Source organism: Mirounga angustirostris, unplaced genomic scaffold (genome assembly GCF_029215605.1).
Source record: "Mirounga angustirostris isolate CCGP_5_RB_7025 unplaced genomic scaffold, mMirAng1.0.hap1 SCAF_15, whole genome shotgun sequence".
In the NCBI taxonomy this organism is placed as follows: Eukaryota; Metazoa; Chordata; class Mammalia; order Carnivora; family Phocidae; genus Mirounga; species Mirounga angustirostris.
The window spans coordinates 66,623,147-66,636,058 of NW_026991723.1; the positions used below are offsets into that span (position 1 = coordinate 66,623,147).

The 12,912-nt window shown below is 37.0% G+C and overlaps 1 protein-coding gene across 1 annotated transcript; it reads left to right on the forward strand.

Moving 5' to 3' along the window:
• The first annotated feature begins 4,481 nt into the window (after nt 1–4,481).
• LOC123849405 (olfactory receptor 13F1) lies at nt 4,482–8,767 on the forward strand. Its single transcript, XM_045881997.1, has 2 exons — nt 4,482–5,395; nt 8,743–8,767. The coding sequence occupies exons 1-2, from the start codon at nt 4,482–4,484 to the stop codon at nt 8,765–8,767; spliced, it is 939 nt and encodes a 312-aa protein (XP_045737953.1).
• Nucleotides 8,768–12,912: the final 4,145 nt, after the last annotated feature.

Consider the following 12,912-nt stretch of genomic DNA (forward strand, 5'->3'; position numbering starts at 1 on the left):
TCAAGTCTTATATTTAAGTCTTTAATCCCTTTTGAGGTGATTTAAGTATATGGTCTGAGGTAAGGGTCCAATTTCATTCTTCTGCATGTGGATATCCAATTTTATGAACACCAATTTTAAAAAATTTTTTAATTATGTTCAATTAGCTGAGAACTTCCCTAATGTGGGAGAGCAAACAAGCATTCGTGTCCAAGAGGCAGAGAGGACCCCTCCCAAAATCAATAAAAATACATCAACACCATGACGTTTAATAGTGAAGCTTGCAAGTTTTACAGCCAAAGAAACTGTCCTGAGAGTAGCTAGGGAGAGGAGGTTCCTTAAGTATAGAGGAAGGAACATCAGAATAACATCAGACCTATTCACAGAAGCCTGGCAAGACAGAAAGGGCTGGCAAGACATATTCAGGGTACTAAATGAGAAGAACATGCAGCCAAGAATACTTTATCCAGTGAACACCATTTGCTGAAGAGACTATCCTTTCCCCATTTTATAATCTTGGCACCTTTGTTAAAGATCAATTAACTGTAAGTGCATGAATTTATTTCTGGTTTCTATTCTGTTCCCATTGGTCTAGATCTGCTTTTATGCCAGCACCATGCTATTTTAATTGCTACAGCTTGGTAGTATATTTTGAATTCAGGAAATGTGATGTTTCCAGCTTTGTTCTTTCTCAAGATTGGTTTGGCTATTTGAGATCTTTTGTGGTTCCATAGAAATTTTAGGACTGTTATTTTCTATTTCTGTGAAAAATGCCATTGGAATTTTAATAGAAATTTCATTGAATTTGTAGATTTCTTTGGGTGGTATGGACATTTTAACAAAATTAATTCTTCCAATCCATGAGTATGGATATCTTTCCATTTATTTGCATCTTTTTCAATTTCTCTAATCAATCTCTTTAATTTTTAGTGTACATATATTTCACCTCCTTGGTTAAACTTATTCCTAAGTATTTTATTATTTTAATGCTATTATAAGTGGGATTGTTTTCTTAATATCCCTTTCTGATAGTTCATTATTATGAATAGAAATGCAACAGACTTTTGTACATTGATCTCGTATCCTGCAACTTTACTGAATGTGTTTATTAGTTCTAACAGTTTTTTTGGTGGAGTCTTAATGGGTTTTCTATATATAAGAAAATGCCATCTGCAAACACAGACAATATTCATTCTTCCTTTCCAGTTTTTTATTTCTTTTTCTTGTCTAACTGCTCTTGCTATGACCTCCAGCACTATACTGAATAGAAATGGCAGGAGTGGGCACCCTTGTCTTGTTCCTGGTCGTAGAGGAAAAGCTTTCAGCTTTTCACTTAGGAAGTTAGCTGTAGACTTGTCACATGTGGCCTTTATTATATTGAAGTACATTCTTTATAGTTTGTTGAGAATTTTTATCATAAAATGGTGTTGAATTTTATCATATACTTTTTTCTGCATCTATTGTGATAATCATCAGGGGCTGACCTATATGTTGGGGCTGCAGCTGCCTGCTTCACACTGGGGTAGACATGGAAGCTACATCCACAAGGGCAGGCATTCAGCCTGGGGCCTCAGGGCCTGACCTAGCACTGTGGTGGCCAGGAGTGTTGTTCTGGGGGGAGTGAGCTTGGGCGCCCTGTGTTGGGGTTCACAGCAATGTTGGATACTACTTCACTCTTCCTGCCCCTACAGTGTCTCTATGCATTGCACTGCTCAGGCTTGAGGAAAGGATGACATTGGTAATGGGAACATGTTGTTCTTACCCTCTTCAATGTGTCTTTTCTTATTTCTGGGCTCGGGTTCAGTGGAGATCTGGAAGTATTTACCAATCCATAACTCTCATCTGAAATCCTTAGCTCTTGTAAAGGTATTTTCATTTGTGGATAATTGTTCAAACTTATGCTTCTGTGAGAGTACAAGCTCTGAAAAGTACTATTTCACCATCTTGCTGATGTCCCTGTGGAAGTATCCTTTTATTGCTAGCTTGCTGAGAGCATTTTATTTTATCATAAGTAGGGTTTGAATTTTTCCATGGAGGTTCAGAATTTCTCTTCTTTTCAATGTGCTTTGAGGTATCTCCAAAGCAGAAGTGTGGTTTGTGCTTTATACATAGTGGGGGAGTCAGATCAGCAACCTTCCTCAGTCTTAGTTACTGCTTCCCTCTAGATATTTGTGGGGAAGCCCTAAAGTACAGTTCTCTTCTAGGCATAATGAGGTCAGCCTAAATTATTTACTTCCAGCCTCATAGGCCTTGGCCTACAGAAATCGAACAAGTAAGCTGGGAATTGTATTGGATAAAGGAATTCAGAGGGAAATGGGACTCTGGGGCCAGATGTCAGCCTCTTCTTCCTTTTGCTTCAACCATTTGTATTATGGCTGCAGTGAATCTTGTCTAAATGAGAGGAGAAAGGCAAGAACATTGCTATAGCCAAACAAGGAAGGAAACAATGAGAAGGGGAAGTAAATACAAGAAAGGAAGAGGATTCAAGAAACAAACAGAAAACTGTAGAAGAGAGAAAAATCTAAAATCTTCAAGTACCTACTATATATTAGGTACTATGTAAGTTGCTTTACATAAAATATCTCTACTCCTCATAACAACCCTGATAAAGAAATATTATCATTGCTCTTTTACAAATAAGCCGAATCTCAATAAGGATCACCAACTTTCCCTAGATGACAAAAAGGAAATGGTGGAAGGTATTTGTAGCACTAATTACTTAGCCTTTCCTGTGCACCAAGCTGTCCTATTGTTAAAGATGTGAAGAAAAAAAAAAAAAGATGTGAATCATCCCAGAGCCTTGAAGGTTATATCCCTATGGGAGCAGAGTAAATAGAAGACCTTAAGGCTACATTCTGTTTGTAATCAATCAAACAATGAGGAGGGGATTTCTGGTTGTTGTTGTTGTTTAATCTTGGCAATAGTTCAAATTTATAACCTTCTCTGAGAAGGAGAACATATTTGATGTGATATAAGCAATTTAGTAATAGTCATGGTTATAATCTGTTATTAAAAAATAAGGCATCCTATCACAATTGCAGAGTGATGAAACTGACAGCATGTTTTCTCCACCCTACCACGAACTATTCACCATCAGTCTTTCACTCAGAAAACAGAAAATTGTGAACAGAGATTATAAAAATCACTCAAATAAATAGAGCATTCACTGGATTTCTGAAGGATCAAGATGCCTTTATATAGTGAAGCTATCTTCTCAAAATGGTTCTACCTTGAAAGAAGTGTTCTTTAAACAAATTGGCCCTTCACGTTCTATGAAGAACATTTACTCTTATCTTATTTTTGAGCTATGATGAGCAATGGAAGAGTTACTTAAGCTTTCCTTCTTCCATCTTCGGTGGGCTCCACATCAAGTATAACTTCATATTGTACATATTATGAAGTCCTCCACATCAAGTATAACTTCATATTGTACATATTATGAATGTCCTTCAATCTAAAGGAGAAACTGCCAACAATATTTATTCTCATTAACTTTATTTAAATTAGCCAGCTTGACTTATTTTACAACACAATCAGAAGCAAAGTTCACCTTCCCAAAGACAGTGTAGACAGGAACATGTTTATTTCTTGTTTGAACAACACTGCAATTAGAACAGACAAGCTACTGACTATAATTGGATCTATGGGACATTATCCCTGGAGTTTCAGAATTTTAATATTGTACAAATAGATTTCTAACTTTAATTTGCTGTATGAATTGGAAACTTCTCACAAGCAACAAAAAACTTAAATTGCCTTACAGTGCCAATAGCTGGTCCTTTGGAGGATGTTTCTGGAGCATAGATGCCAGGGCAACTCTGGCTATATGAAAGAAATTTTTATATAGGTCTACCACCATGAGAATATCTGTCATCATCTTCCTGGGTTTGAGATGGAAACTGCAGACCTGTGTTGAAAGTTCAAGGCTTTCAGTAATTAATGTATGACTGCAGAAATTTGTATTTTTTTTTCTCACTGAATGTCCCAAATAATTTTGGACAGAACTCTAAGGGTGACAGAAGAAATGATGAGCTTGGAAAGCAGAACAGTTCCTAAGTAAGAAGACTGTTACCAAACTAGGGGAAGAAAATCATTCCAATGGTTCAGGTAAATGGATGACTTATCCATAGATCAGTTATAAATGTGGTTTCAGAAAAAGAAAGAATGCATAAGATTATTTCTTTCCTCAATCTCTCATGATGTTTATGAAATAAACCTCCCCCTTCCCAACACTGCCAAAAAAAATATTGTATCAAAAATAACAGCTTGAAGATTTATCTGTTGACTTCCTGCTTGAAATTTTCCTAATTAATGACAAATTCCTTCAAACATATATTACTAATACTATCACCAAGCTAGAGAAGCATTTAACTACATAGACTACAAGTTCATATGAAGAAAAAAATGCCAGAAAATATGAAGGGAGACAATCTTATGTTTTAGATATAACATGTGATGTTAATCTTTCTATGCATATACATAAATGAATATAACATAATAAAATGTTCCAGGCAAATTTGACATCTGTAACAATTTTTTTCTTCCTGGGATTTTCCCACTACCCCAAAGTTGAGGTCATTGTGTTTGTGCTGTGCTTGCTGATGTACTTGATCACCCTGCTGGGTAATATAATTCTGATCTCCATCACTGTCCTGGATTCCCACCTACACAAACCCATGTACTTCTTCCTCAGCAACCTCTCCTTTTTAGACATCTGGTACACCTCTTCTGCTTTTATTCCAATGCTGGCAAACTTTGTTTCAGGGAAAAACACCATCTCATTCTTAGGGTGTGCTGCTCAGATGTACTTTTCTCTTGCCATGGGTTCCACTGAGTGTGTGCTCCTGTCCATGATGGCTTATGACCGGTATGTGGCCATCTGCAACCCCCTGAGGTACCCCATCATCATGAACAAGAGCGTCTGTGTGCAGATTGTGGCTGGCTCCTGGGTGACAGGCTGCCTCACCACCCTGGTGGAAACAGTGTCTGTGCTGCAGCTCTCTCTGTGTGGCCATAACACAATCAATCATTTCGCTTGTGAAATTCTGGCTGTCTTGAAACTGGTTTGTGTGGACACCTCCGTGGTGGAATTAATCATGCTGGTGATCACCATACTTCTCCTTCCCATGACAATGCTTCTAATTTGCATATCTTATGCATTCATTCTCTCCAACATCCTGAGAATCAGCTCAGTGGATGGTCAAAGCAAAGCCTTTTCAACATGCACAGCCCACCTGACTGTGGTGGTTTTGTTCTATGGGACAGCTCTCTCCATGTACCTGAAGCCCTCGGCTGTAGATTCACAGGAAATAGATAAATTTATAGCTTTGGTATATGCTGGATTAACCCCCATGTTGAATCCTATCATCTATAGTCTACGGAACAAAGAGGTAAAAGCAGCTGTGAAAAAACTGCTGTTTAGAAATCCTTTTAGTACTGTGTTAATTTCTGCCCTCAATAATATTGGAGCAAGCAGACTCATCTGAATAATCTCCAAGATTATCCAGAAAGCTGCAAAATAGTTGGTATAAACCAAACTTTGGAAAATACTCAGTTTTGATAGTTCAACACTAAGTTTAATATCTTGATTTGTCTTGTAAATAAAGCTCCTGAAATTAATGAATCACTTAGGCAGAATGAATTGTTTCCAGAAAAGTATTTAACATTCATTGAATATTAATATAACATTAAAATTATACAATTTATTATTGTTTCCTGTTTGACTTGCTATACATCTAAGAGTCAACTCTAGCATCACCATGCCAATAACTAATACCCCAAGAGTATAAAATTTTAGGCCTATTAAATTTGGAAATAATTTCTCCTTATACGATTTGCAATTATATCTGAATTTATGAAGAAATAGGTTTTTTTCATAAGTGTTGATACAATTTGAGGTATGTCTTAATTCATAAAACCAAGACACTATCAATTTTAGAACATTTCCTAGTTTCTAAATGTTAAAATGTGAAAAATATGGTTTCAGATTTAATGAACTATAGCATGATTGATTTTGTTTATTTGGGATGGATGTGTATGTGAGGGATGAATAAATGTCTATGTATGTGCAAAGATATCACAACAAGGGTTTGTACAATTGTAATCCTGCATATGAAGTGGAGTAAAGAAATAGCTTTTGGGACATCTTGAAATATCTATGGTAATAAGGTCAGAATATTCTCATATTAAACTTTGAATGTCTCAGTGAATTAATCAACACATACATGTACCATGTTACTATTTAGAGCATGCTAAATTGACCCATTAAGGCTGAAAAAGAAAAGATTCCTACCCTGTAGAGATTACATTGCAAAAGAAATGATTTATGAATGTACACACATATTGTGGGGAAACATTCATGGATATGTTTATTATATGTGAGCAAAATTACATAAACTGTAATTTTATTAATATTGTATATTGATGAGTTTGTCTTTTCCACCTTCACTGGGGCTGGGGAATAATGAAACCCATGTGTACACATAACTTCCTTTCCTCTGTATAAGAGAGATATTTTTGGACATACATGGCTGATGACTTTATTATGTGGAACAAGTGACTCTTGCTAGTATAGATATAATCTTCCCGAGTTTCAGATTTAGAGAAGGTGGAACAATTATAGATAATTATTGCAGAAGGTCTCACCCTGAACAAGTCAGAGTTTGCAAGGAATTATTGTTGAGAGTGAATGGGCCAATGATGGAAACTTGGGGAAAAAAAATTCAGAGCAGGAACTGTGCTGTGTTTTTTTTTTTTTTAATTTAATTTATTTATTTGACAGAGAGAGACAGCTAAAGCAGGAACACAAGCAGGGGCAGTGGGAGAGGGAGAAGCAAGCCTCCCGCCGAGCAGGGAGCCGGACGCGGGGCTCGATCCCAAGACTCTGGGATCATGACCTGAGTCAAAGGCAAACGCCTAACGACTGAGCCACCCAGGCACCCCTGTGTTGGTTCTTAATACAAGTACCCTTAGTATATATGAGTATATATAACTTTTTTCTTTCTCAGATAATAGATGCCCAATGCTATTAATTCAGAATCTCTCCAAAGGTAGGAACTGGGAATTTGTATCATAAATAAAAACAGCATAGTTATTCTAATTTTCATCCTTATTTATACATTTCACTACCAGACAACAATGACTACAGTGTGATGCTGTTATTTGATTAAAAAGGAGGAAAGAGGGACGCCTGGGTGGCTAAGCGGCTTAGCCTTCGGCCCAGGTCATGATCCCAGGGTCCTGGGATCGAGTCCCACATCGGGCTCCTTGCTCAGCGGGGAACCTGCTTCTCCCTCTCTCTCCCTCTGCTTGTGCTCTCTCTGTCAAATAAATAAAATCTTTAAAAAAAAAAAAAAGGGAGGAAAGAATCTTAACCCTATTACCTACCCAATCTCTATAATTATTTACAACAAACACCGATTTCAAGTAATCACAAACATTGAGCCTATTCATATTCATCTTATTTGTTTATATGGGTGAAAAGAAAATCTATAAATAAGGTATTGAAATTAAAGGCTTATGCCTCATTAGTTCCAGAAGTCATATGATATCTTCTTCAATAACTTTTGTCTATCACTGTTTCTGAGGAATGTGGATTAGCTAATTATTGCCTGTGAAGTAAGCCAACCAGCTGTCCATAGGCAAAACCCAATAAAATGGCCTTATCCCACTTAGTTGGATCACCATAGGCCTAGAGAAGGTCCTCAGATTTCAGGGCCTTTTGCAAGCGTCATCTTGTCTAAACAACTAGATCCAGGATAGAGTAAACTTCTGCATGGTTCCAGTATGTTTTGTTTGCTGTCTTCCAAAACTGGAAGTGCATATGTAATCTTGAATTGTATTTTGATTACTTCTTCATTATTCTATATTCCATGATGAACAGCCTCCGCTGCTACAACATTCTTCATCAAGAGGAGAAATAGTTAATTAGAATGAAGCTTACAAAATTGCATCATATTCCAGTCCTACTTCTCTGAGGTAACATGCAGGTCACACTCTGCAATATTCATATTCAGTGTCCTTGGATGTTTCACCCACACGGGTGCTTAATTTCAACAGATGAGTAACTTTAGCTCTTTGTGGAAAACTTACTATTTTAACTTTCAGAGAGCAACCATGATTCCAAGTTCTTAAGGAGTGTCTCACTATGACCCACACCCATGTACTACTTTTAAATATATTCATGTGAGCTCAGAGGAAACACTTGCCTTTGCAATCACCCAGGAAATGGGAACTTACCATGCCACTAGATTTCTAAATGTCTGTCTGATTAAAGGTTTTTTTTTTTTTCAGGTTAATAAGATTTTACATGATTTCTAATGTGGTCTTTTATTTTTCATTTCAGTAATTTCCCATAACCAAAGAACATACTAATACCTGTGCTACTTTACTTGTTTTAAGTTATCCAGAAACTTTACTGAACAATTCTAAAAATTAAGATCATCTGGAATGCTTGCCTAAAATATCATGTTCATGCTCAACCTAGATCCATCAAGTCAGAATTTCCAGGGGAGAGATCTCCATAAGAGACTCTTGACTATAGGGAACAAACTGAGGGTGGCTGGAGGGGAGGTGGGTGGAGGGATGGGCTAAATGGGTGATAGGCATTAAGGCGGGCACTTGTAATGAGCAGTTGGTGTTACTTGCAGGTGATAAATCACTAAATTCTACCCCTGAAACTAATACTACACTATATGTTAACTAACTTGAATTTAAATAAAATCTGGAAAGGAAAAAAAATTAAAAAGCATTTCCAGGGAAGAGATCTGTTCATCTGTATGTTTTATAAGGCCCAGTCAATATCATCATATGAGAATGGTGAAAATTCTGATTCAGAGCATTAAATGGAAGAGACTGAACCCTATTACCTAATGCTTTTAGAATGGGAGCAGGGAGGGGAGAGATGTGTTAAGTACCAAGGACATAGAATATCCCACTTCAGAATTGATCAGAATTTAGGGAAAATATGTGTTGTCTGCCAGAGCTTCATTATAAAGTACCAGGGAAGAGTCCATTTAAAGATGTGAAAAGTTTGAGTGCAAAACCCTTGGGACTCTGTTCAAAAAAAAAAGCTGTTTAAATGCAAGGTTTCATTCTGTTTTGTCTGCTGCAGCTTTCTTTGTATAGAGAAAAATGTTAAAAAACAAATTCATCAATTTAATTTGAAAAGTATATTCTTTTTTTTTTTTAAGATTTTATTTTTAAGTAATCTCTACACCCAACATGGGCTCAAACTTACAACCCCCAAGATCAAGAGTCACATGTTCTACCGGCTGAACCAGCCAGGCGCACCCCTGAAAAAAATATATTCTAAATATACTGGAGGGATGAGATATTTTAAAGGTGATTTAAATATGCTTAGGTGTTTTTTTTTTTTTAACTTTATCACTTTAGCAAGATCTCTTATCAGTAAAGGACAATAACAGCAGAATGATCCTAGAAGCTAGAGTCAGAAAAGCCAAGTTTGAGACCTTAATTTGGCATCTATAGCTCTCTCCTTTAAGATGTGAATCACATTTGAATACCATAGTATTATTAAAAGTTTTCTTAAAATGTCATCTGCATGTTGTGTTAAGATCAGTCTACAGGGGTAATTTTAGAGTCAGGAAGACTTTGGAAACCTATTGTAGTAATTTTAGCCCCAGGCCAGAGTGACAGTTACAGAGAAGGGAGCAACAGTCAAATTCTGGATACACTGACAAAGCAGAGCCAACAGGATTTCCCAAAGGATATGGGTGAAGAGGAAAAGAAGCACCAAAGATGACTTCAAGGTTTTCAGACCGAAAAGTGGAAAAGGATAGAGGTGGAACTCATTGAAAGAAGAAAGGTATAGTCGGAGTAGATCTGTGGCAGAATACCAGGCATTCATTGTAGACACTAGGTGCAAAATGTCTATTAAATATGACAACAATGCTGAAGAGTGAATGTACAAGTCTCACGTTTAGAGCAGAAGTCTGGGACAGGGATATCAATTTGGGAGTCATCAGCATATGAATGTTTTTTAAAATCAAGAGACTGGATAAGATCACCAAGGTAGTGAGTATAGATAATAAGATAAGAGGTTGAGCCCTGGGACATCATATCAGCAATAGTCAGTATTAAAGATCTTTACCTGTCATGATGCAGGGGTGACAGATGATAGTGAGGCCTCTCCATTCTCTGTGTCCAATTATAGATCTGGGCCCACAACTGTCCACCCTGTCACACAGTTGTCATTCTGTATTTAACTATCATTTTAGTAGCTATATATTTACTTACATGAATTAAAAATATCTATCCTAATCATTCCTCTATTCAGGAGTGTTTCTAATCAGTGTCTATTATCACTAATGCTGAAATAAATATCTTCCTGTGTTTGATTTTCCCTTCTTTTTGATGAAATCTTAGAGTAAATTCCTAGGAGTGGCTTTACTTCATCAAAGGCAATGAACAATTTTATGGCTCTCAATAGAAAAGTTTTATAGTTCTTGAAATATATCCCCAAATTACTTTCAAAAGGGGTTATACCAATTTATTTTACATGCTACAGCTCTATTAAAATAGGTAATATTACTAAATGAAACTGCAACACTAATTCAACCCAAATCAAACTGTCTAAAACTACTTTTTCATGATATATTCTTTCTACAACTGTTTTGTTTTTTGTTTCACTTCTCCCATTTAATATGTGTCTTCATTTTTCTTATTAAATATCTTGTGTAATGGTATTAGTAGGCATTCAGATGGAATTTGAGAATTCAAATGCAGAGGAATTTGAGAAAAATTGGGCCTACCTTCAGAGCTTGAAAATATGTGTACATAGGAGAGAGTAATAGCTAGAGCTATAGTGACTCAAATGTCTGGACTTAAAAGTTACCCTTTGGCTACCTCACAGAGCTATATGTTGGCATCTGTCCATATGGAGTATGTCAGCAGTAATAGGTTGAGAAGCTGAAGACTTGGAAGTAAAATAATTCTGGTTAATGATGAAATATGAGGATTGGCCATGAAAATCAATTTCTAATATGGAGTCAAAGGAAAGGTCATTGAAGTTGATAAGATTAAAGTATAGAAACCAGATGACAACAAAGGAAGATTTTTCAGCTAGATCCAAAACAGGGTATCTCTTAGCACTCCATGATTGGATATCTCTACTCCCCTATTTAGGAAGAATGGTTAGTATGCAATAAACAGAAAGCTCTTGGGGGTTCAGTTTTTTTTTTAATTTCATCTTTTTTATTATCAATTTAAAGTTCTAAAATCCTACAAGAACAAAACTCCCTTTGACCTTAGTGAAAACAACTTTATGGGCCTGCAAACCTTATGTTTGATCTTGTCTCCATCTCTTAATTTACATGTAGGATGCTCGAGAAGAGATTGTGACAAATATTCTGAAAATGTGAAAGAATTTGTTATACATGTTTGTTTTCAAACTTTACACTACTAATTTACTTTCTCCTCAATTTTTAAATATATGTTTATCCTATTATACAGTCTGCATGTATGTTAGGCATAATTTCTTTTATGCATGATGTATTTGAATAAATTTACAAATAAAATTAAAAGTGCAATTAGTCTCAGGGGCACCTGAGTGGCTCAGTCAGTTAAGTGTCTGACTCTTGATTTTGGCTCAGGTCATGATCTCAGGGCCCTGGGATCCACCCTGCATTGGGTACCCGGCTCAGCAGGAGTCTGTTTGAGGATTCTCTCCCTCTGCCCCTCCCCCTGCTTGCATTCTCTTTCTCTCTAAAATAAATAAATAAATCTATTTTTAGAAAGTGCTATTAGTTTCTCTTTTGTTGATGTTGTTTTTATTGTCAAGGAGAGCTTGGACTCAAGTGAGCCCATTACATTTGTGTTTTCATCATGTTGGCTTCCTTTGTAGGCAGCCCAGTAGATGGTCAACTGGTCATGCGGCAAAAACTTTTCTGGACAATGTCTAAAGTAAGATCTTCATTTTGAGTGAAAAGTTAAGGATGGAGATTTCAGATGTGCTGAAAACAGAGGCAATCCTGAAGGAAGGGCACCTGCATGTCAACTGGTGTAGACAGAGTTTTCATCTTTTTTTTTTAAGATTTATTGATTATTTGTTTGTTTGTTTGTTTGAAGGGAGTAGGGGCAGAGGGAGAGAAAAACCCAAGCAGACCCCAGGCTGAGCGTGGAGCCTGATGTGGGGCTCAATCGCAACACCCTGAGATCACAACCTTAGCTGAAACCAAGAGTTGGACACCCAACCGACTGGGCCACCCAAGCATCCCATGTTTCATCTTCCAAAATGGTCTTTCTGTGTGTTCAATAATTTCCCTATTCAGCCTAATACAAAGGAGGAAAGGCGCAAAAACTAGTACACCTGAGCCTAACAATTGGAATTTATGTACACTGTTCTACTCTTGTAGTTTCTGTGTAATTGATGAGCAAGATGAGTCCTACTAAGTAAATCTATTGGGGTACAAGCTGTGTAAGACTGTCATAGCTGGTTTCCCAGGTAACGACTCTGAGACAGAGATTTGCCACTGGAGATTGACTGGGGCATGTCCTCAGAAACAACATCAATAAGAGGGTAAGAGAAGAGGACTGTGCAGAAAGGAAGTTATTTGCAACCCAGGATCAGAAGCCTCAGCCAATCCCACAGTGATCTCTAAAACTGATGGTCCTTTACAGAAATCCCAAATCGAGGCTAAGGTCTAGGGCATTTGTATCCCTACATGGAACAGTCATTGGATAAAATCTGACCCTAGGAAGGAGTAAAATCCATGGGCAAAGCAGCTCTCTCCAGCTGAAAGAAATTGCCACAGATGGACACAGCTGTGGATCATCAGCTGCCAAAAATCCCAGCAGGGTGGTATGCCACAGAAAAACAACTGCCATAGTGAAGATGAACACTTTAATTTGTCAAATGATAGGATGGGAAAGAAGTGGAAAGGAGAGAAAATAAAATCAGAAAAAAAGATCTTG